Source organism: Dreissena polymorpha, chromosome 7 (genome assembly GCF_020536995.1).
Source record: "Dreissena polymorpha isolate Duluth1 chromosome 7, UMN_Dpol_1.0, whole genome shotgun sequence".
In the NCBI taxonomy this organism is placed as follows: Eukaryota; Metazoa; Mollusca; class Bivalvia; order Myida; family Dreissenidae; genus Dreissena; species Dreissena polymorpha.
Window position 1 is genome coordinate 562,007 of NC_068361.1, and position 22,994 is coordinate 585,000.

General features: G+C 33.9%; 2 protein-coding genes across 2 annotated transcripts; both read right to left on the minus strand.

The window, feature by feature from the left end:
- Positions 1-953: 953 nt before the first annotated feature.
- LOC127838818 (neurogenic locus notch homolog protein 1-like) lies at positions 954-6,996 on the minus strand. The gene is made up of 11 exons (XM_052366818.1): positions 6,850-6,996; positions 6,558-6,728; positions 5,785-6,012; positions 5,325-5,495; positions 4,826-5,023; positions 4,423-4,698; positions 4,001-4,195; positions 3,506-3,661; positions 3,120-3,179; positions 1,618-1,702; positions 954-1,408 (listed from the first exon to the last, which is right to left on the minus strand). The coding sequence occupies exons 2-11, from the start codon at positions 6,619-6,621 to the stop codon at positions 1,234-1,236; spliced, it is 1,608 nt and encodes a 535-aa protein (XP_052222778.1). The 5' UTR covers positions 6,622-6,728; positions 6,850-6,996; the 3' UTR covers positions 954-1,233.
- A 297-nt stretch (positions 6,997-7,293) lies between these two features.
- On the minus strand, positions 7,294-15,193 carry LOC127838115 (sushi, von Willebrand factor type A, EGF and pentraxin domain-containing protein 1-like). Its single transcript, XM_052365688.1, has 11 exons — positions 15,140-15,193; positions 14,410-14,560; positions 14,030-14,169; positions 13,670-13,864; positions 13,325-13,510; positions 12,840-13,097; positions 9,983-10,201; positions 8,310-8,792; positions 7,988-8,149; positions 7,659-7,834; positions 7,294-7,485 (listed from the first exon to the last, which is right to left on the minus strand). The coding sequence occupies exons 2-11, from the start codon at positions 14,544-14,546 to the stop codon at positions 7,294-7,296; spliced, it is 2,148 nt and encodes a 715-aa protein (XP_052221648.1). The 5' UTR covers positions 14,547-14,560; positions 15,140-15,193.
- Between the last annotated feature and the right edge of the window lie 7,801 nt (positions 15,194-22,994).

The window sequence follows — 22,994 nt, forward strand, 5'->3', positions numbered from 1 at the left end:
TGTTCTTACTTTAGAATAAGAATTAAGATATATTGAAGCTTACATTAACAGAATCATTTGCGCAACAGTCTTCTTTATTAATCAAATATTGCTAGCCTTCATTACAGATTTATGAATGTGTACTTGTTACATGTATTCTTACAAAGTCCTTCCATAACCATATTAATTTCTAAGTAATCCTTTTGAGGCAAATAGAGTATCATCCAGTGCTCAACAATGCTTGCCAAGTGATATTTGACCATATGTCATATACGTATTTAGCTTTGTGTGATACATTAAAATTAATAACTATTATTTACAGGAGACAAGGGCAATGCCTCCTACCAAACTGTAATAAGATTAGTTATAATTAATGTTATGCACACATAACCCACATAATAAGTAAAACAATTAAAAGTTATTGTTCAATAAAAATCAGTCATTCTCTTCAAAATGTTTCTATTGAACAAGTAATATGTCTTTTAATGATTGTTTTTACATCGCTCGCTCCATGTATTTCTAAACAAAATCGATGCCAAAGACTGCATTCGTGATGTTCAAATTAAGTAATATTATAATTTAATCATATGATTTTTAATCTGAATATATGAATGTTTTATTGTTGCCATAAACCATTATATATCCTTTCTAAAATCGTTGCCGATTGTTAATGTCTATTCACGTGAAAACGCCAATCGCGTATATTTAAACTATACACATAGGAAGTATAAGTGTGGTGATATGTTTAAAGGCCATTACGTGTTTTACGAAACGTGTTGAACACTCACTTTAATACTTACTTACTTACTTACTTACTCACTCGCTATATGGACCATAGTTCAAAACTGATTAAATCAATGTGTAGTACTGTGTGCTCAATGTACTAGAAACAACAGTTTTTCTACGCAATCAAAAGTCTTATATATACAAGTATCATTCAGTGTACATCGTATATAGCACTGCAAAATTATATGAAATTACCGAGGTAATAGTGTGTTAAGAGGGGAAAAAACACTTTGTGTGTAGACCTCTGTCGTGCAATATGTTTACTTTTTTTTTGATGTTTAAGGTTATCAAACACCGAGTGTCGTCTCAACAGTACATTAAAGTACCATAACTACGCTAAACGGATTAAATAAATACAATAAAGTATGAAAGTTTAACGCGTCATATATAACGTGTTAAACTTTCATACTGAATGGTATTTTTTTAATCGGTTTACTGAAACATTTAGTTTTAATCCTTCGGTGCATTTTAATTAGAAGGCGAGGGAGAATTGCAACCGATCGAATTTTCTCTGATGTAGCGGACATTCGCCTGTTCTGCTCCTCTTAGGTGCATTTGGAACTGCGCCATTGATCCCACAACCTCTGGCCGTACCATGTTAAGGCTAGCCAAGCTCTTGCTACGTGCAATACGGGCTTGCTTTCTGAAAATCAAATGGTATTTCAAAATGAGTTCAACACGTGTTTTTAAAACTTTAATAAATGTGTGTTTACATTTTGAGCTTCTGCTTTGCCTATTCACAAGTGAACATGTTAATTTAATACGAATTTACAAACGGGGAAAAGTTCAAAAGTTCCGGTTTATTTTTAAAACGAGAATTAGTTTGTAAAAATTACATAGGTTTGCTCATACCTGAAACGTTTGTAACAGAAGGCTCCAATGATGATAACACCTGCAACTACGACCACTGAGGAAATCGATGAGGCAATAGCTACGGCTGAAAAAACACATTTGTTACAATATCGTTATTTGGACCAAAAGGTAACAGTTATGTTGACGTATGTATATACAGTAACTCAGCTGTTTAATTTGTCCGTACGATCATTCAAACTGACGTTAGTGCGCTTTTATAAGTTTATATCATGTTAACAATGCGTATATCAGAAATTTTGATAGCTTGAGGATGAGCAACCGATCGTTTAAAATTAAATGCTGATGCGATTTGTCGTAATATCTTATAGTGACAATACTTTCGGTAAACATGAAGCTCCAAAATCTTACAATACAAATAAATATTTGATACAAATACAACAAACACAATAATTAAATATACGCAGAATTGTTGCAGAAGAATGTCAGTGCAACTAATGAATGCTTACATATTATGCTCTTTGTAATTAGATGGAATAGTTAAAAGCGTGTGAACATAACTAGAATCAATAAATCTATGAACCATTAATAACCTAGCAAACAAAAATTGCCATTACATTGGAACTGAATCACGTACACGAGGCGCATGTCGATCATATAGCGATCCTGCATATACAATTTTATCTTTTAGTGTAAGAGATTTTAAACAAAAATATTCAGAGAGGAATATGCGCATATACACCCTTTAAGAATATCGCTTTTGAAGATTCATGAAATTCATAAAATAAGATCCTGAGATCACGCGCATAATACAAAATATAAGTTAAATCTGTTAAATATCTGTTAAATTACTGATGAAAATGATTCCGTAAAATGTATCGTAGATGTTATTTTCTTGAAGCTCAAGTCATTTCAGGCGAGCGATTGGCAATTATTTCTGCACTTACAGACACCATCTTAATGAAGGAAACGTTATGCTGCCCATTACCGTGAAAGTGTCCGTTATGTAATTTAAAGCCGAACACTTATATGCTGTCATTATAACACCGGAGAAGATATACAATTAATAATCATTTTGTAGATGGTTTTATTAATATATTATTGAGGATCCACACTTTTTTAAAGATGGGTCGCCATTAGACACTGACTTAGAATAATAGTTGGTTTTATTATTGTTATTTTACACTGTTATTTAGTTTAAACCTATTTATTTGAGCTCGATTGCATCGAAAGCCTTAGGCTTATTGAAACGCTCTCGAGTACGTTTCCTGGGCGTAGAACCAGTACTTGGTGTCTTTGGGGAAAATCTAAAGAACACTCCCACAGTGGGGATCGAACCCATGACCTCCCGATCGCTAGGCGAACACCATATCCATTACACTACGGCGACCACTGTTATTTAAACAACTTAATCTTTGCTGAGGTTTAAAAGAAGTGGTTTAAGATCGATCGAAACATGTGGTTATATTAGTACGACGAATTCATTTGATTTAATGATTAGAAAAGCAAAACAGAACAAATGTCCATTAACATAGATACATTACTTTTTGAATTGGATTTTTCCTGTTTCATGTCATCACCATGTGCTGTTGTTGCTATTCTCACTGGGAATTTAAAAAAGGTACGTATTCACGTTGGCATAACTTAAAACTAATAGAGATACAATATTCGTAAAATGATCCGTCAAATTTATTTTATTTCATTTTTCCCCAAATCAAATTATGGTACACCTTGTAAGTGTTTGTTAATTGAAAGCATACGTGCATATTGAAATATCTGAAACTAATACAGTTTAGTACTTACACCTATATTCAAACGACCAGTATCCATAACATTAATTGCTTTTAATTACCTTTACATCAATACAGAATGCGTTGATAACTATTAGATAGATTAACAGCTTTTCAATGTATAAATAATGTCACTTTACCGTTACATTCTTCAATGCTTGTAGCCATGTAGGTTGCAGTAGTATACCCGGTCGGACAGGGCTCACACGTTGTCTGACCAGTAATAGACTGATAGGTTCCAACGTCACAAGTCTGGCACACCGCGTCGACCTCGTGTGTACCACTTGGACACTCCACTGAGGAAGTTTGATGCGAATTAGAGTATATTCATTTTATTCTAACAATGTAAATTATACATCTAATTACAAGTATCATTATTAAACTATTCCTGTTTTTATAACAATTGATTGCGGTAGCGTGCATATTGTATTTTGTTGTTATATGCGCATAATTTCGCTTATGTATGCATTCAACGAATGTTAATTAAAATGGACGTGCACCATAATGAGTGATAGTAGTATTATGCTATATATAATTTTCTTATTCAACAAACGTTTTTATCTGGCGAATAAAAATGTTGCGTATAAGAACATAAAGTATCTAGTAAAACAATGAAGAAAGTACAATCATTATACCGCAAAAACCGTTGCTGCCTGAAAACCCTGGATTACAGTAGGCGCCAATGAATGCTTCAATGGTGTCCGGATCAACGGTGTACTGTACTCCGTCCACCGTACCATTCAATATTGTCTTGGCATTGTCCAAAAAAAACGTGTATTGCTCTTCTACTGCACTGAATGCATCTTTCAGAGTTTGCAAGTCGGGAGACACTAAAAAACATAAGTGGGTTACATATTCACTCGATTATAAGACAAACAACTAATGTTACAAAGTCGTGTCAAGAAAGCACATACGTCCAATACAAACGCAGGCAAATTAGTTGAACTAAATTTTAAATTGTTTTTTACATTTTTTTAAAATTGAAACTCAAGCATTTCTCTCATTTCGGCTTGTATTGGTCAGCATGGTCAGGTAATGACTACGATTATACATATACCTGTTGCATTTTGTTCATAGCCGGCCATGTCTAAGTTAGGCAGTGAGGGAAGTTCCATAGTATACGATAACTTGATGGATGTTCGGGTACTCCGTTTTCGGCGATTTTGAGAGCCGCTTATGGAAACGGTTACTTGGCATTTCATGCCATCGGTGCAAGGCATTGTATTCGTTTTGTTTGAAACGTCGTTTTTAATATCTTCATCGTTCTTTTTAGTTGTGTTCTGTGTGATCTCAGCATTCATCTGCACTTCAACCTTGAAGGGGGAAGTATAGTCTGAAGTTTGAAAATTAAATAAGATATGTACTGTCTTATTCTTAAATAAATATACAAAATTAGCTCTTTTGCAACACAGTTTATTTAGGTTATGTGTATACTGTGGATTGTGTGTTCTTCTACTTACCCACACATTCCGGTACTTTTCCGAATGGCTGCCATGTATATCCAGTTGTGCGACCGCACTTGTATTTTGAATACGGCTCCTGGCCATCGGGGAACGTTTTCCCGGGATCACAACTGACCGTACAGAGTTTATCCGCGGTATTCGGATCATTCTCACATTTAGGTTTTGTCCCAATGCTTCTCTTAAGTGGTTCACATTCTAAATAGTGTTTGTTGAAGTTTGATTAGCCGAATGCTTTCTAACATAATATATCGCGAATGGTTGTTAGAAATATAAATACATATGCATAATGCTTGTTTGTTTTGTTTACATATATAGTCGTTATAAAAGTTGCGTTATATCATTTTTTTATCCGAGTTTTAAACGTACGTTTTATTATAATATTACGATTAACAAATCTTGAGAAGGAATTATTCTACATAGCGAGTCGGTGAACCACTCCTGTATCAGCATAAACAATTCTCTATAATTTAATTATGTTAAAGTTTAATGCGTGTACCCGGACATTTATTTGTATTGCATTCCTCGATTTCTTTATCATCGCCATCGCAACTCAGTCCACCCGGCCCTGGAGGCGGGTTTACACAAAGTCTCTGACGAGAATGTGTACCGCCTCCACATGTGACGTCACATGCTGTCCAATCGATCCAAGACGACCAACCGCCGTTCACTGTTTAAGAGGAGTGCAGATAACATGACAGAACACTATTATTTTGCGTCCAAACATTCATTAAACAACAAAACCACTAGAAACGAAGTCAATAATAGCATGATACATGTGTTAGGATATACATTACTTACATTCGGTACACGTGATACTAATTAAAAAGGTATACTTTTTTCATTTATTCCTGCAACATTCCAATACAGACAATGTTATGAGAAGTAATGAAAGTAATGAGATTTTCATCAGCTAACTGAATCACTACTACATAGACAACAATAGAATATAGACGTACGCGGAGGAATAGAACAGTCACTGCCAGTGTAGAAGTCAGTACAGTTGCACGTGTAATTTCCGTTTCCTGGAACGCATAAGCCGTGTTTGCATCCATGATTCAGACAGTAGTTAGGTGAAACCTCGCAACGTGTTCCACTCCATTCCCCACTGCATACGCAGGTAAATGTTCCTATACCGTTAACACATGTGTGATTACCGCACGGTGCTGTCGCACACTCATCGAAGGCTATATACAAGAAATAAACATTAATGCAAGCCTTAATGTATTAAAATACGAAGACAATCAATTTTTCCCCAAATACAATCTTCAATAGTAGGGAAGATAGACATTATCAATTATACAATGTACAAACCGCCACGTTTAAATTCAACCTAGAACGTAATAACTGCAATGGTTGCAATAAATGCAAAGTGCAATTTTATCAAATACGTACCTAGCCAATGTACATGTATATTGATTTTGTACTTTTTGCAATAATAAGTAAACTTATTGTATATTGCATATTATTATGTTCTTAAAGGAATGAACCGGTCACCAGTCCTCTTGAATTTAATTTAAAGCACACCATCTAAATATTATTTTTAACGCCGAAGGTCTTCTAGGCATTTCTTATAACTGTTTACTTAGCTGTATATATCACACATATTAAAATAAAATTGCATTAAGTAAGGTTATTGTTGTTTCAAAATACATTCTATCAAAGATGCAAAAATAGTGATAAATATGGGTTAATTATTTCATCGCTGACACTATAAAACAAATAAACTTACGGTCGCACGAAGTTTCTGTAATGATGACCAATCCGTCAATAATATTTTGAACTGTGTCAGTCATTGAAAACAAAGTGCCTGTAGAATTTAAGGGGCACCAGGAGCCAAAGTTAGCGATTTCTTCGACCGAGAGTTTTCTTGGCAAGATTGTTAAACCAGATATTGTTACCCCTAGGAGAAAAAGAGTTTGTTGTTTGGTTATGTATCGTAGTTGCTGCAGTGTATTTCATTCAAATGTAATACACAACGCAAAATAAAAAATCATAGTAAGGAAAACCTCAAAATGGCGAACCTGAAACGTTACTAGATGACAAAGAGACATTTCCAGACTCTATTGAAGTAGAAACAAGTCCAGCTATTACGGCATCTTCCACACCGTTTACGAAAACGGTCAGTACATTGGAGGAGAAATCTAGCTCAACCAGCAAGTGGTGCCATCGTTTACTTGACTGGCTTAGCGCCGTTGTTGATGATAATGTACTAGTGATAAACATTGTATACATGAACGGTACACCATATTGTCCATATTGGCATGCATTTTTGCAGAACGAATACCAACGATATGTAATGTTCTACCCCACTGTACACCTGTTTAGCATTTACACGATTACATAATAGTGACATGCTACCAGATACACAATTATCTTACTGTTAACGATAATTGAAAATAATCTTTATGCATTTATAAAACTAAATGTATTTTGACTATATCTTGATAATCCTGCAATTTAATTATTTACCCGCTTTCCACCGTTATTGTCTCTGTTAGTCTAATTGCAATGATATTATCTGAAGCGTCTCCAACTTTTATAATAAGCTCGCCTGTCTCATCGCCATCCCTTTTTGTCCAAAGGGAAACGGACATTATCGAGAGAGTGACATCGCTGTTGAACTTTCCAATCAAATGATTTCCGTTCAGATTGTTGACCTGTCATTATAAGTAGAACCGTTAACAACGTGTTTTGTGCGATGAAATCGTAACTTGACAATTTTAAGATAAAGTATAAAACGTATGACACTACCATAAGACAGGTTGGTAATATATTGAATATCATCTTTGAAAGGAACCATACTTGTGTATTTTAAAGATTCCGGTCTTACCTCAAGATCAAAAACTTTGCATTGAGTTCCGGATGTGCTATTCGTCGATGGCGTTGTGTGTCCAACGGGGCATTTTATGCAAACAGAAGCTCCGGGCTTTGACTGATAACTACCCAGTGGGCACGGGTAACAAGGAACCATGGTTGTATCAGACACGAAACCTTTGTCGCACAATGCTATCAAAGAATTTGTGATTGAGATATCAAATGCGTTCTTAAATGCAAATATTCGCTTTTTTGTGATGTGTGTTGAGTGATCCGTATTTTTTTGCAATTATTCCATGACGAAACTCATTTTGTACTTAAGAAAAAAAAACAAAATATACATACGTATGCAGTCTGCCTGGTGTTTAGAACCATAATTCAGTGTGCTATGATTTGCAGGACAAAGGTCACATTCGGCTCTCCCGTCCTCTTCATTATATTCACCGATGTTGCACAGTTCACAGTTACCTGTAGTCGAGTTCATGTAGGTTCCTTTGGGGCATGGCTCTACCGAAATTGCGTAACGTTTTCATACCCATTCGTATGCGAAAGTTTTAAAGAATTAAAACATTATTCAACAAATCGATCCCATAAGAGGTCTATCTGATTTTAAATATATCTACTTGATAGTATTGAGTTTTTACACAAAACTAGTAACAATTCTTACTGCATTTAAAGCCATCCTTTTTCAACGCTGATGGGCATTTCAGGTTCGGAACGCTACTTGTTTGAAAGCCATCTTTTGCTATTGTAAAACCGGCGACATCGAGTTTACCTTCACCAACGTCTGCTTTTATCCTGTTACCAACGGCTGTCAGCAAAGGAAACAATTCATTATATGCTAGGCTTTCTGTCGAATTCGTAAGGTCAAATTGGGTCGCTATTTCAAATGTGACTTGGACATAAGAGGTCTGTCGTTTTGTGAGTTCATGTCCTATGTCTTCCTCGCGCCGTTTTCTAGACTCACACTCGACCTTGACATTTTCTGCTCTGCAGTTTTTACCAGGGCATATGGAGTCGTCTATTGCCTTCTTAGTATCGTTGAGATATTTCAAGACTGCATTCTTGATAGTTTCTTTGGTGTTGTCCGTTTCACATTCTCCATCGTAAATAAGCTCACATGGTAAAACCATATCGCCCCACCTTGGCACTTGAAATATGGAAATGAAGGACACAATACAATTTCCAAATACCAAAAATACGAGTAATGACTACGGTACAAATATGCGCTTTGAACATACAGCTTATAATTCAATATCTTTTTTTCGTACTGCATGTGTTTTGAGGCGGTCGAATTGTTAACTCGTATTGTCGTGGAACAGTCCACATGAGTTTTTAAGCCAATACAAAACACACGTTTTCATTATGGCAAATACCAATTAAGACACCATATCATTTATAATTACAGACTAAAAAAACCTAAGTTTTCTTAGAGAAAATTTTATATTAAGGTGCACTGATATCATTAAACGTTTATTGCACGATATTAAACTGTAAAGCTGTAACAGTAACATATATATATATACCAACCTATGCAATCTGGGAACTTGTCTAATGGATACCACTTTCCACTGTCACGACAGTCCAATCTTCCGGTAAAAGCTGAACCCACGACAGGACTGTCATATCCTTTTTGACACAACATGATGTAAATAGGTCGGGCGTTAACAGTGTCGTATGTTAACGCTCCATGTGCAGGAGGTTTTAGCGGGGGACACTGAACCACTAATAAAAAACAATAAAATTGATAAGGAAACGATAAAAAATTGCAGTATATCTGGCTTCAAAACAGATCGAACAAGTAAGAGTTTGTTCTAATGTTTTAATGATGATGCCGTTTAGCTAATAAGTTTTCTATTCTTATACAATAAAATGAATGACTGTTTCCTTACACTGCGACAAAATTACCAATGTAAATTTGCTAATAGACGGATACACAAAGCTGATTACAACTTTGTAAATAATAAGTCTAGTAGAATGTCACAAAAAAGTAATAACGTTTTTAAAAATCGCGTTCTTGTGTGTGATGGTTTGGCGGTTAGGGGTTCAATTAACGATTCTTTTCATTTTGGTGCGAGGTTCAATTTAAAGCCATTAGAACTCTTATTGTCATTTCTTGACGATAAATTAATTAAACTCCCATATTGAGGTTATTTTGGTTTATAAAGGCTTTACCTATCAGCGCAGTTATTTGATGAGCGTTTAAGAAAACTCATGTATATTTATGATTTTAATATTACTACATTATTCCCTCACTTTTTATTTAATCATATTCAACACTCAAAGCAATGGAGCGGACCTATTTACTAATATATTATGTTTCAACGAAACTATCCGTACCATTACAGTGTGGTTCTATTGATCCACTCCATTTCCAGACACCCATTCCAGTTCTTTCATCTCTCATGCAAGTCAGCGTGTCCGATCCGTTCAAGTCAAGATTAAGGTCGCAAAATACCTTACACTGTACCCCGTTCGAGTACATTGTGTTGGAGCAGTTGTATCGCATGTAACGTGTGTCGTTCAAGCCATGCGTAGGAACAGATGCGCATTTTATAACTGAATAAATAATAAAAGTCTTTTTGGAGAAATCTTTATGTGAGGGTGTATGATATATATTTATACGTTTATTTCCAAGGAAATGATCGTTAAGAAAAAATAACAGTTTTTAAAAAGTCAGCATTACGTGTTTGATAAATAGTTTCAACCTGATATGTCATCTTTTTATTACAAAGTTGCAACATAAGTATGTATACTTAGTTCAATTGAACAAAGATACAATGGCCGAAAGTTGAAGTATGTAGAGACACATATATATCCTGAGTGTCCGGAATCAAAATTATATAAAATTATATGTTAGCTCCGTACAAGCTCCGTAAAATTGGAAGGACATGGAGCATAAAGTGATTTTTTTTTTAGCAAACCCAACTCAGACATAAAAGATGTTAAGAATAACAAAGATATTGACAATGTTTTATAAAACTGGACATGCTTAAATATTGTACAGTTTACTCGCTAGCTTAGTTTCATTTTCAAAACCTTTAGGCAAAATTTCGAAAAAGTATATAATTACGTGATTGGCGTATATTAGCGAATACCTAAGATGAACTAAACGGGAATTACTAATAATTCAAGCACGGAAGCAAATATCAAGTCATCAAGACAAAATATTATATTGAGGTTTCGTGGTTTTCAAATATAAAATGTGGCTCTTTAAATGTGCATCTTCTTAATGATATCGCTGAAGCTGGCACTAATGGCGCAGTTGACAAAGTAAGCTACCACATGAAAAGGCCAAGATGATCTTATGTCACTTGTCATAATAATGCGTGAACATGTGTTACCCAAGAATAATAGTTTTAAACAAATACTGGAAAACACAACATTAAAGTTACAATCTATCAAAATCAGATCATGCTTGTTAAATCATACGATTTTGAAAAGTAATTCTACTTTTGCCAGCTATTAAGTTTGATGTACCTTCCACCGAAGCTGGTCTGTAGCTTAACTTATATAGTATTAATTTTACAAATACCCTTGATGACGATTATATATTTGTTTAACAAAACCTTAAACATTTTCGATGATTTTTGTGTAAATGAACCATTCAAGCTTTTGGAATTTTGTAATTTACAAATTCCGGGACGTGGTAACCTTTTAACATATGGGTCTGCTTTAAACAAACTATGCTGTGGACCAATATACTGCAATACATACGACACATCATTACACGTCTGTGGTTTCAGATATGTATTGCCAAAACAAACACTTTTTTAGGGGGGGGGGACGTTATAACCTTCATCGTAAATGTGCGTCGGGCCAGAACATTTTTTAAGTTATTTCCCTGTATAAGTTTATGTTAAATCGAACCTTGATTTTGTCTAGTTCTGAAACCATATCACGATTGGAAAGTTTTCGAGAGGACAATTATTTAATATTACTAAAATATATCTTGGAACTGTTACTACATGTGTGAAAATTGTTTACGTTACATTACTTAGCAAGTCCATAATACACAGATTTAATACCCAATACTTTCATTTACCGTTCAAAGGGGGTGAGCCGAATATCTTGTTAATGGTAAATGTTAATTGTGTATATTGTGTATTGGCCCCCTAGAAGTTTGTATTTCCGTACATATCATCAATTATGTTATCATGTCCAGTATTTCGAGGATGTCAGCAGTAGAGTTACTTCTTTACTTTGAAATAGTATTGCATGTAATGGTTGTAAAACGTAAAATTAATAAACACAGTGCTTTTATTGAACCAACCACATTAACGCGATTTTTCGTGACACTGTTTTCATGCAAATGAGCATGATACTGACCTGCACGTATCAGAGAATATTGTCTGTTCAATGTTGACCTTAATACAGATATTAAAACGAAAAACACGAGCCATTTTGACAGATCTTGTTTGCACCAACGGCTACATTTAAAAAAAATCTTAAATGAAGTTCGGGAGACAATTATTTAAGCCGAATAACTAAGATATAGCCTTAAATGTTTCGTTTATAAATTTCCTTTAATAATTCATCGATCTTGATATAAAGTTGAATTTAAAAGATCAAACCACTGCGGTTTCCGATGAAATGAGTTTTAATGTGAACATTAACCATAAAGTGCTGTCATTTAAAAGTCGAGTTATAAAATAGTTTGCGAACATTTAGACCCGGTTCGTAAATGCAAATGACGACTATGTCGTGCATACTATTAAAACTATTCTCTTATATTTTGCACAACTGGTTTTAAAACGGGCTTACTTAACTGACGGGATCTCAGAATTACCTGATTATGTTTTCCCACATATTACACCAAAGATACAATTTTCACTATTCAAAGAATCGTTCGAAACAAATTAATAATAATTATGTTTTCACTTGAGAGGTTTTTATGTTTTCCACGTGTATTTGCAAGCCAATTATATCAATACAAAATTGAATATATCAGTATAATATTCTTTTGTAGACACATGATACATGTCGGTGTTATAGTTACAAAAAGCGTTTACAGCTTTAAATTTGAAGAGCAAGCAGTGGTTTTCATATATTTAACTTTTACTCTTTAGTTTTGGCTTTGGTTCTATATATACCTGGTATACATTGTATTGTCTATTACATATGGAAACTAATCATCTGTGATGTATATGATTAACAAAAAATGAATTGTTAGCAATAACCAATCAATAATACGTACCTTGAACTTGAATGAACACACTGCATTGCGACAGATTGAGGTGAGAATTGCCCGCAGAGTCAGTCGCTTGGTAAGCAATATGATACGTTCCTTCCGGTAATGAATCTCCCTGGTTGATAGTAGAGCGCTTTTCTGCCTTCAATGAACGTTCGAGGTTATCGATCACCACTGGCTCAGTCCAATACACCCGGGCAGTGGACTTACCACTCTCAGCGTAAATCACGTGACTTGAACACTTTATCTCAGGTGGTTCAGCGTCTATCGTTTAGCAAACATATATTGTCATGGCATAAATTATATACATATGTAAGAACTAATACATGACCAGCATAAACCAGACATGTACACCGTCGTGTAATAGATGCGTAAGGGCATTACAACTGTTGAAAAGCATAAGTACATGTATTTTATAGACATCCAAAAAAACACACAATTGTAAACATAAAAGTAATGCTATTTAACCTGGGAGAAATAATATTTCTAACCTTTGCATGTCACATTATCTGAAGTCCCACTCCAGAGCCCGTCAGACTTACAGTACGAAAAAGGAGGGACTGAGAGGCGGTACCCGTTATTGCATGAAGAGAAGCACATGGTTCCAAACTCGTGTATCGAATTTGAACAAGTAATTTGTCCGTTATCAGGAGTTGAAGGCGTCTGGCATTTAATCTCTAAATTGTAAACAGCATGTAATGTAAACAACATTTAATACGTGTATGTATCAAAACGCATTTGACGGCCATTAAACATGAAGCCTGCGGAAATCATGTCGATAAATGTCAAAAGATAAAAAAACAAAGAAAAGCACATTGGAAAAACATGATTTATACTTTGACATTCCGGTAGTGTTGTCCATTGTGTGGAATTCCCGTTGGTTATCTCGCATGTGGCAGTATGGGACATACCACTTGGAATCATGTAGCCTTCTTTGCATTGAAACGTGCACTCGCTTCCATACAGAAGACCGTTAGTACATGTATGCTTGATTCGAGTAAACGATGGCGTAGGCTCCATGCATGCATGGTCTATTTTGACAATATTTTACAATTTAAACATGTGTAAAACTTGAGCATATTAAAAGATACATGTCTTAAAAAGAATGAGACTCATTTGTATCTGAAGGAGATCATCACTTTACACTTTATGTACATACTTTTGCATATATATAACATTTATCATGTATAACTTACAGAACACCGTAAACGAAAAACCGCATGTGTCCTTTCTTCCGTAATTATCTTTCACTGTGTACGTCATATAATATGTGGTTCCGTCGACAGATCCAGTGAAAGATTGACCGCTAGAAAATCCACCGCAACACGTCAATGAACTAAAACGATTCATTACAAATATAACATATATATATATATATATATGACATATGTAATATAATAAATCTGAGTAATTATATACATTAATACAGCATCTTATGTAATCACATACATCCTTCTAATTACTAAGATACCAGCTATTTGTTTTGTATATGGCAAAATTGATAATACAGCTATTTTCACCAAACGTAAACGATACTCGTGATCTTAAAAAAACGCTTATTGTCTTTCTGAATTGCCTTGTTATACTTGTCCCACTTCTTGGTGGCTCTGTCCAGGTAACCGCTGATGTTTTTGCACCTCTAGGGGCATAGTATGTAGTCTTGAGCTTTATCTCAGTAGGTGGGCAGTATGTATATGAAGGAGGAGCACCCATTTGTGGCGGCTGGGCTGTTCAGTAAGATAATAATATTTGCTATAAAGACAAACCGCTATATACGTTTTTGTTGTGTGATGATACTTAGATCACAGTCAGGCAAGCAGTAAACACTCGAATACACATATAAATTTTGTTCAATCAACGCACAAAATCTGAATGACTCAAACGGGCATATCGATCGCAAATATAGTTACAATATTTAAAACGTAAACGATACTGCATCACAATCAGTGTTTGCTCTTGTGTTTCCATAATTTATATAATAAAGTCTCGGGTTGTCACAGTTCAAATAATTATTATGGAAATGATTTGTGTTTCGATTAGAAATCCGAACAAATACAAGCGTGATAATTCTGAGCATATAATTGTTAATTAACAACATGTTTCGAATATATTTTCTCTTAATCAGTAGTGCGATATAAAAATTAAATATGTCTTATGCGAATATTCATAAAATATGGGTACGTGAAATATTATTGCAATTAATCTTAAACATTTACATTGCATAGAGAATAATTTATTCAAGTGTAAAGACACTTTGTAGATATACGTGTGATATAAAAAACTTAACCAATACATTTTTTACTTACGACGTGGTATGCACCAGTACCAGCTCCAGTGCCAATGCCATGGCCAGAAGAATAAACAGGTGACGATATGGAACCGCCACAAACTCCAAAAAAAAAACCTTTTTTGGCGTGCAGGTCCTGCATAACAAAGGAAATTGTGAATGAAATCAAATCTTCAAAACAATATTACCTTGAATTCTTAATGTTGAAAAACACAATGAGTTTAACTCTCTGTATCAGCATACACGTGATCAGCTAGCGTATAATGTTCGTACATTTAAAATGGTACTAAAGGGCATACACTGCATTTCCAAGATCTCTTTAAGTTATGCATTGTAGTGCATGTAGATAATTAAACAGATTAAAATTGCAGTATCAAAAGCAGCAGATGGTTTGCGTCAAACCGGTGGTGTAACATGTTACGATAGGAAATGCTGATCGTTTTATTATAAAAAGATCCGTTGTTTTTTTTTTTCAAACAAGAAAAATAGCAAGCGATAAATATGGAAGCCACAACCAACAAATGAAATATGATTTCAAACACATTACTAGCGAAATCGATTCGTCTGTATCGCCTTCATTGTCTCCTGAGATGGCTATCACGGTCATTTAACAAAAAAGCGGGCTGTATGGTTTGCCCGTTGTTTTATAGTGTTCATGACTGTTCCGTTGTAATTAATATATTTTACTATGTTTCTAACACTATTATAACTACAACTTTAGACTTATACCAGTACGTCAAATTCTCCAAGTAAAATAGAACTATTTTGAATTGATTTTATATATGTTAATGCATTTCAATACAATGTGCAATGCCATAAATTCAAATGTGCGTTCCTCACCCATCTACCGTAATACCGAGGAATTTGAAGTTGTTTCCCGGTAAATACTTGTAATGGCCAAGGTAACACTGGCCTTTATAGTGCATCACAGACATTCCTGTTGGTATAAACGATACAATCACCATATAACATTTCATTGTACATACTGAGATTATCAGGATAGACCTTTGTTTGGTTATATATTGCGTTAGTTTGGCTTACCCTTTAAATCCAAGTGTCCAAACCTTAATGAGCACCTATGACTAGGTATTGCAAATCTTTTTGAAGTAATATACACATAAGGTTAGAAATATATATAAAAAGCAATAATAAAATATTATGAAATACAAAAATAGTGCACTATGTATTTTAATCGTTCATTTCACTAATTGTCAAGACATGCAAGAAAAGGAACACACATCAAAATGAAAAAGGAAATACTTGAATAGTGCATATATCAGTATGGGAAAGACCGCCAATATTATTCATCACCAGAAATGTTGCACGTGTTGAACATTCAGATCATTTGTTTTACAGCGAAGTTTTTTAAATGCAAAATTTTCATATCTGTTTTGTACAATTGTAAAGTGTAAAATGTTGTATGGTCCGATTTTACAAAATGTGTAAATGTTTATAAACAAAATGTAACTTTTTGAACTACAGAACTGAAAATGAAGCATCACTTGTACAGAATACAAGTTGACGAATCACAATTCAACATTTTACAACGCATTTTCAAGTCAACCGGTCGGGTGTTATGGTACAAATTGTAATTAGTAGTAGCCACGGGTGTTGGGCGCATGCCATGTCACTTAAACACCATCAATATGCCATAAAACAAAATTTTTCATCATTTTGACAAAACAAATTCTCTTAAAATATATATATCATGTACAAGGTAGGTATCTCTTGACACAGAAATATCACCTACACAATGACTACGAACGGCTACTTGCCAACATAAACTACAAGAAAACACTTCTCGAACTCGTAGAAATGCTACGTCGGCTCTCGTCTGGCCGAACGTTCAGTGCCGCTTTTTACAAGAGTAAAACTATCGAAATATCTTAGCTAAAGAACATAATCCACATTAGTACAATAAACAAATACGAGTTTATTAACTTACAACACAGACTTGTCCTTTTGTTTGCGTTATAACGTCGAAATCGGTTTAAATCGGGAATTGTTTAGCGGCAATTTCGAGTCCAGCCCCATGTCGATCAGACGCTCAAGGTAAATACGGTTTTCGGTTTCAGGAATTCGGTAACTCTGATGCGCGGGACCAGTAGTTAAATAAATAGCGTATGGTGAAGGACGGAACGATTATATATTACACGCTCACAGTGGAAATCGGCAGTTCGTTAAAGTTACTGTTGCAAATTTGTATACTTTAGCATTCACATTTGTAAAGAAGCGTTAGAGTTGTGACAAAGTTATGTGCGTTGTATATGCGATTTGAACATTTAATTTTTTATTCATTGAACAGTTTTAATTGGACAATACACAAGAAGAACATTTGATATGTCTCAATCTAAAAAATTAACATTGTTGAAAAATGAAACATTAAGTATCAACCATTGTTTATTTGAAAGGATATTATTTTACATGTATGTATAATCTATAATGCAACATGGAACATATTAGCTGAATACTCAACACGTGCAATATTTCTGGTGATAAATAATATTGGCCTTCTTTCCCTTCCATATATCAGACCTATTATTTTGTTAATTACCTGTTATATAACCCTTTTAAACAAGGATGCAACGGGTTATTAAAACATTATTCGGATTTTCAATCATTTTGACCGGTAAATTAAACAATTAACTGAATAACTTCAAAACTGTTAAGTTACGCGTACGTAGGCTACATTAGCGATTATTTAATGTTCGTAATAATATTTTATTTGAATAATTCATTTAAATAGATTTTTTTTTAAACTACACCAAATAAATAATAGCCAGTATTGAGTATATTTATTAGACCGTTTTCATTCGCGTCGTATCGAATGGTGCTGGGTAATTTTCTATTTCAAATCGACGAAAAGTTATCTTTTAAAATCGATTTAGTTGATTTATTCGCTTCCTTAATTACTTAAAATTGTTGTAAGTTGATTGTGTCGTTATTGCTGACCAAAATTAATAATACAAATAATAAACTATGATAGAGCAAATGCGACGTAAACTGGATAGCATTTCAAATAATAATGATAATTTAGATAACATTTATATCTAAACACTTTATTTTGGCGAGCAATCAATCTTGTAAAATGATTAACAAAATATCAAATACGCAGACTATAGTATCAATCTGTCACTTCGCTTGTTTTCACGAGTAAAATAGACGTGTGAATCCCCGTTATATAAATAATTTCCCCACAGATCCAGACTTAAATTAAACGATTTAAACAATGCTGCCAATTATATAAAAAACATTACCTGTATTTGTAACAAAAAATGTACTTTTTCTGTTTATTGACACATTATTGAATCACGTAATTCGCGTGGCAGATTATTATAGAACAGAACTGGGCAAAACTATGTTCCTCCAAGGTATGCATCGATACAACATGGGGAAGAAGATTAAAGAAGGAGATAGCGCTAAGTGACAGTATGTCGAATGATTGACATTGTATTTGAATTACTTATTCAATAAAAGCAGTTATTAAACAAAGTTTTATTTTAACCTTTTCTGCAAAAGGCTTAACCTGTTGAATCCGTACTTCAAACTAAAAACCGCAAATGTGTTGTTCTCTTATGAAATATACAAATGTGTAACAGGGTATTTAATTATACACACATAGTCCTATTAGCCTAATACAACAACTGGTGAAAGTGGTATGCGTGAGTGAATCAGTGTCGAGGTGTTTAACTTCTTACATGACTTCATGTGAATTTATATAATTTCACACTTCACTTTGACTGTGACCACGAACAAAGACACGTCTATATGTTTCAGTTGTAGATCTAGTATTATGTTTTAGTGATGATATTATATGTTTCCTAGTGAGCGATTGTATTATTGTAATTGTATTTACTTGTATTATTGTTATAAATGCAATAAGTAAAGTAATTCAACTATATTGTATTGTTTAAATTATCTGATTTATAATTTATCATAATTGTCAAATATTGTTATTATTATATTTCAGACAATCATCATTACATCATCTTAAAAATATATAAATCGAGGAAAGCCATATTGGTGCGTGTATGGTAATGAATATTATAAGAACCCACCTACAAAAATAAGACCTACGTATATAACAGGTAAATAAGACTCATACAAATATAATTTGTGATATAGACCGGCGTATAGTTGATATTAAAATCACTCAAAAACAAGATGATAAAACGTGTCATACAAAATAATCCGTAAGTAAACAAGACCACCGCCTAGCGGATGCAGACCGCTCATCTATTTTTCATTTAAAAGGTGAAGGGATCTATCTCAATACTTCGCTCAAAAAGGGGGAGGGTGGGGGTGGAGAGGGGTGTATAGTGTGGTTGTGTGAAAAAAAAGAGTTTTTTTGTTGGGGGGGGGGGGAATTTCTGGTTGGGATGGTTGGACAGTCTGTCAAAAATAAAATAATAAAAATAAATATTTGTGTTTTTTATCCATGTTTAATATTTTCTTTTATGCGGAGGGGGGGGGGGGGTCGAAGGGGGTGAGAGGGGGGTATAGTGTGGGTTGTGGTCATTTATTAGATGATCTTTCAAAAATAAGCAAAATATGCAAAAAAAATACTTTTTTGGGGGGAGGGGATTCTGGGGTGGAGCGTGGGGTTGGTTTGGGTGGAGTCTATTGTGGTATGTCAGGTAAATGTTGCTTTGTCAAAGTATGAATCAAATCTGATCATAAATAAATAAGTTTTGGCAATTTTAGCAAAATTTAATAATTTGATATTGAAAGTCAATGTCATTCAAAGGTCAAGGTAAAATTCAACCTGCCACCTGTACGAAATAATGGGGCGGATTCCGGGCGTAATCGGGGCTAAATTGGCACGTTATGTTGGAATTACGCCTGTACAACTGGCGGGAGTTTTACGCCCGGAATTAAAATTATTTCTGGGCGTAATTCAACTGTTTTTTCCGGGCGTAAAACAAATCCGGGCGTAATTTTATACTTAGAATTTGTATGATGAAGATTTGTGGACGGAATTTTGCACTTTGTTTCTTTCGCGGGGCAGAATTTCATACTAATAAAATATTTGTGAAGCCACATGACGGAATTTTGAACTTAGTAGTTTTTACAGAGACTAATATTGGACTTAGCAAATTTCCATGAAGCTGAACAATAACTAAATAAATTTAATTTAAACCAAAGTACTGAACAAAATATTACCACGGTAACTGATAACCTAATAAACGTGTTTACATACATTTGTACAATCAATGAACATGTATTATAGACACAACTATTTCAGTCACAGTATAATTTATTCAGCATAAAGCTTTGATCTAATTTATGATTTTCATGTTCAGATTCTGGAGACAGATTGTGAACTTGTGACTTGTGATCATGAATTATACTCTGAGAATTTGCATTATTTTGCATTGCTGGTAAAAAAATTAATTTAGGAGAGAACAATAACACATTTTAACTGTAAATATATTTTATCTATTGCTGACTTTTACAGTTTCCACTTATAATTTTAAGTCTGAGGGATGACCATGCATTAAAAATCTTTTTGCACTTTATATTGTTTTTAATTCACTCCTTTAATTCTTCTTCTTTTTTTAAAATTTTGCTCCTCTTTAATAATTATTTCATAATTACAATAATGACTGTAAAGTTAAATAAAGAACATTTAGACTTTGTAATGTTTTCATATTTTAAGGTTTCTTTTAACAAAACACACAACAGTCTATTTTAATATTATTTGTTTATATCATCAATATGATTATGAATGCAGTTTCTTTGCATGTTACTTTATAATATATATTTTTTATAGTAGTTAAGATTTCCCCAGTCTGAAACGACCATAAACCTGTACATAAATATACCAATGTTAATTTAATCTCAGATAAACACTGACAACCAGCTGAGTAGATCTAGTATTTTGCTGCCCATTCAATACTCACTTGATACCTTAGGAATAAAGTGGACCTAAACACACAACTTAACACAAATTTCAATTTTCTAATTATTAAAAGGGCACATAATTCTGTCAAAATGCCAGCCAGAGTTATATTACTTTTCCTGCCCAGTCCACTCATTATTGTTAGTAAGTGTGCCATTTTTGAATGCAATAGCTTTGATACTTTATGAAAAAAGTGGACATAAACACAAATCATTACCGGACGCCGACGCCGATGCCGACGCTCAGGTGATGACAATAGCTCATAATTTGTTTTTAAAAAATAGATGAGCTAAAAATCAACGGGTCGAAGTCATCAGTAGGTCGAGTGCTGGACTACACATCGGGGATCGCGAATTCGATCCCCGGCCCGGCCACATAACCTGTGTGCGCAGTGATCATGAAACAATATCTACCTCTGATTATAGTGGGGCATGAGTCAGTTACTGGCATACATTATGTGCACTTACTACTATTAAACCAGCAAATCCACATCAAGTATTTGTATGACCGCCAAAATATCACTGACGAGAACACCAAAATATCTAACTAAAACACAAACATAACTTAAATTGTACGCATATAAAAAATAGGAAAACTGAACGGATTACATTTAATAGTTCTTAATCTTACTCAGACATACTCATCTAGAGAGGTTTGATGATCAACTATATGAAGATAAACTTACTGGTAGCTAGGTCCGTCCCAGTCCCGAATTCTCTCCTCCACACGCCGTCTTCACACCGGAACGTCTGGAGGTCATTATTTCCGCTCTCCGTTTCGTTCGACACGTCACAAAAGTGGCGATTTGGCACATTTGAGCTATCACTGTAATCGCAGTGTGCGATTTTACCCCCAGTGTTTTTGACAAGGTCCGACATACGGCATACCTGTTTAAAGAAAACTGTTGATATCATCTGGAATCTCTGTCATAATCAGGTAAATATAAAAAATAAATAATTTTAAAACATAACAAATACAAAATACAACCAGTCAAATTTACTTTTTTAAAGTTTTTTAAAGAATAAATCATACAAATCATTATTTGTATTGAAATACTTTAATTTATAATAATAATAATAATAATAATAATAATAATAATAAAAATAATATAAAAAATAAAATAATAATAATAAACATTATTATTATTATTATTATTATTATTATTATTTTTATAACTATAATAATAATAATAATTATTATTATTAGTATTATTATTATATTATAAGAAATATGAATTTTACTATTTCTACATCTACCTACTACTATTACTACCACTATTAAAATACCTCCTAAAACCACTACTACAAATACTACTTCTTCTACTACTACTACTACTACTACTACTACTACTACTTCTACTACTACTACTACTACTCTACTACTACTACTACTACTACTACTACTACTACTACTACTACTACTACTACTACTACTACTACTACTACTACTACTACTACTACTACTACTACTACTACTACTACTACCACTACTACTACTACTACTACTACTACTACGACTACTACTACTACTACTACTACTAATACTAGTAGTAGTACTACTACTACTACTACTACTACTACTACTACTACTACACTACTACTACTACTACTACTACTACTACTACTACTAGACTACTACTACTAACTACTACTACTACTACTACTACTAACTACTACTACTACTACGACTACTACTACTACTACTACTACGACTTACTACTACTACTACTACTACTACTACTACTACTACTACTACGACTACTACGACTATTACTACTACTACTACTACTCTACTACTACTTCTGCTACTTCTACTACTGCTACTACTACTACTACTACTACTACTACTACTACTACTGCTACTACTGCTACTACTAACTACTACTACTACTACTACAACTACTACTAACTACGACTACTACTACTACTACTACGACTACTACTACTACTACTACGACGACTACGACGACGAC

Coding starts and splice junctions, on each gene's coding strand:
- LOC127838115 (XM_052365688.1), bottom strand. CDS start 14,546: ATGGGTGCTCCTCCTTCATATACATACTGCCCACCTACTGAGATAAAG. Junction 13,865..14,029: donor TTTTTCGTTTACGGTGTTCT/GTAAGTTATACA, acceptor TTGTCAAAATAG/ACCATGCATGCATGGAGCCT. Junction 13,511..13,669: donor AACACTACCGGAATGTCAAA/GTATAAATCATG, acceptor TTTACAATTTAG/AGATTAAATGCCAGACGCCT.
- LOC127838818 (XM_052366818.1), bottom strand. CDS start 6,621: ATGACTGACACAGTTCAAAATATTATTGACGGATTGGTCATCATTACA. Junction 5,496..5,784: donor TGACTGTTCTATTCCTCCGC/GTACGTCTATAT, acceptor CCTCTTAAACAG/TGAACGGCGGTTGGTCGTCT. Junction 1,409..1,617: donor TTCTGTTACAAACGTTTCAG/GTATGAGCAAAC, acceptor TTTGATTTTCAG/AAAGCAAGCCCGTATTGCAC.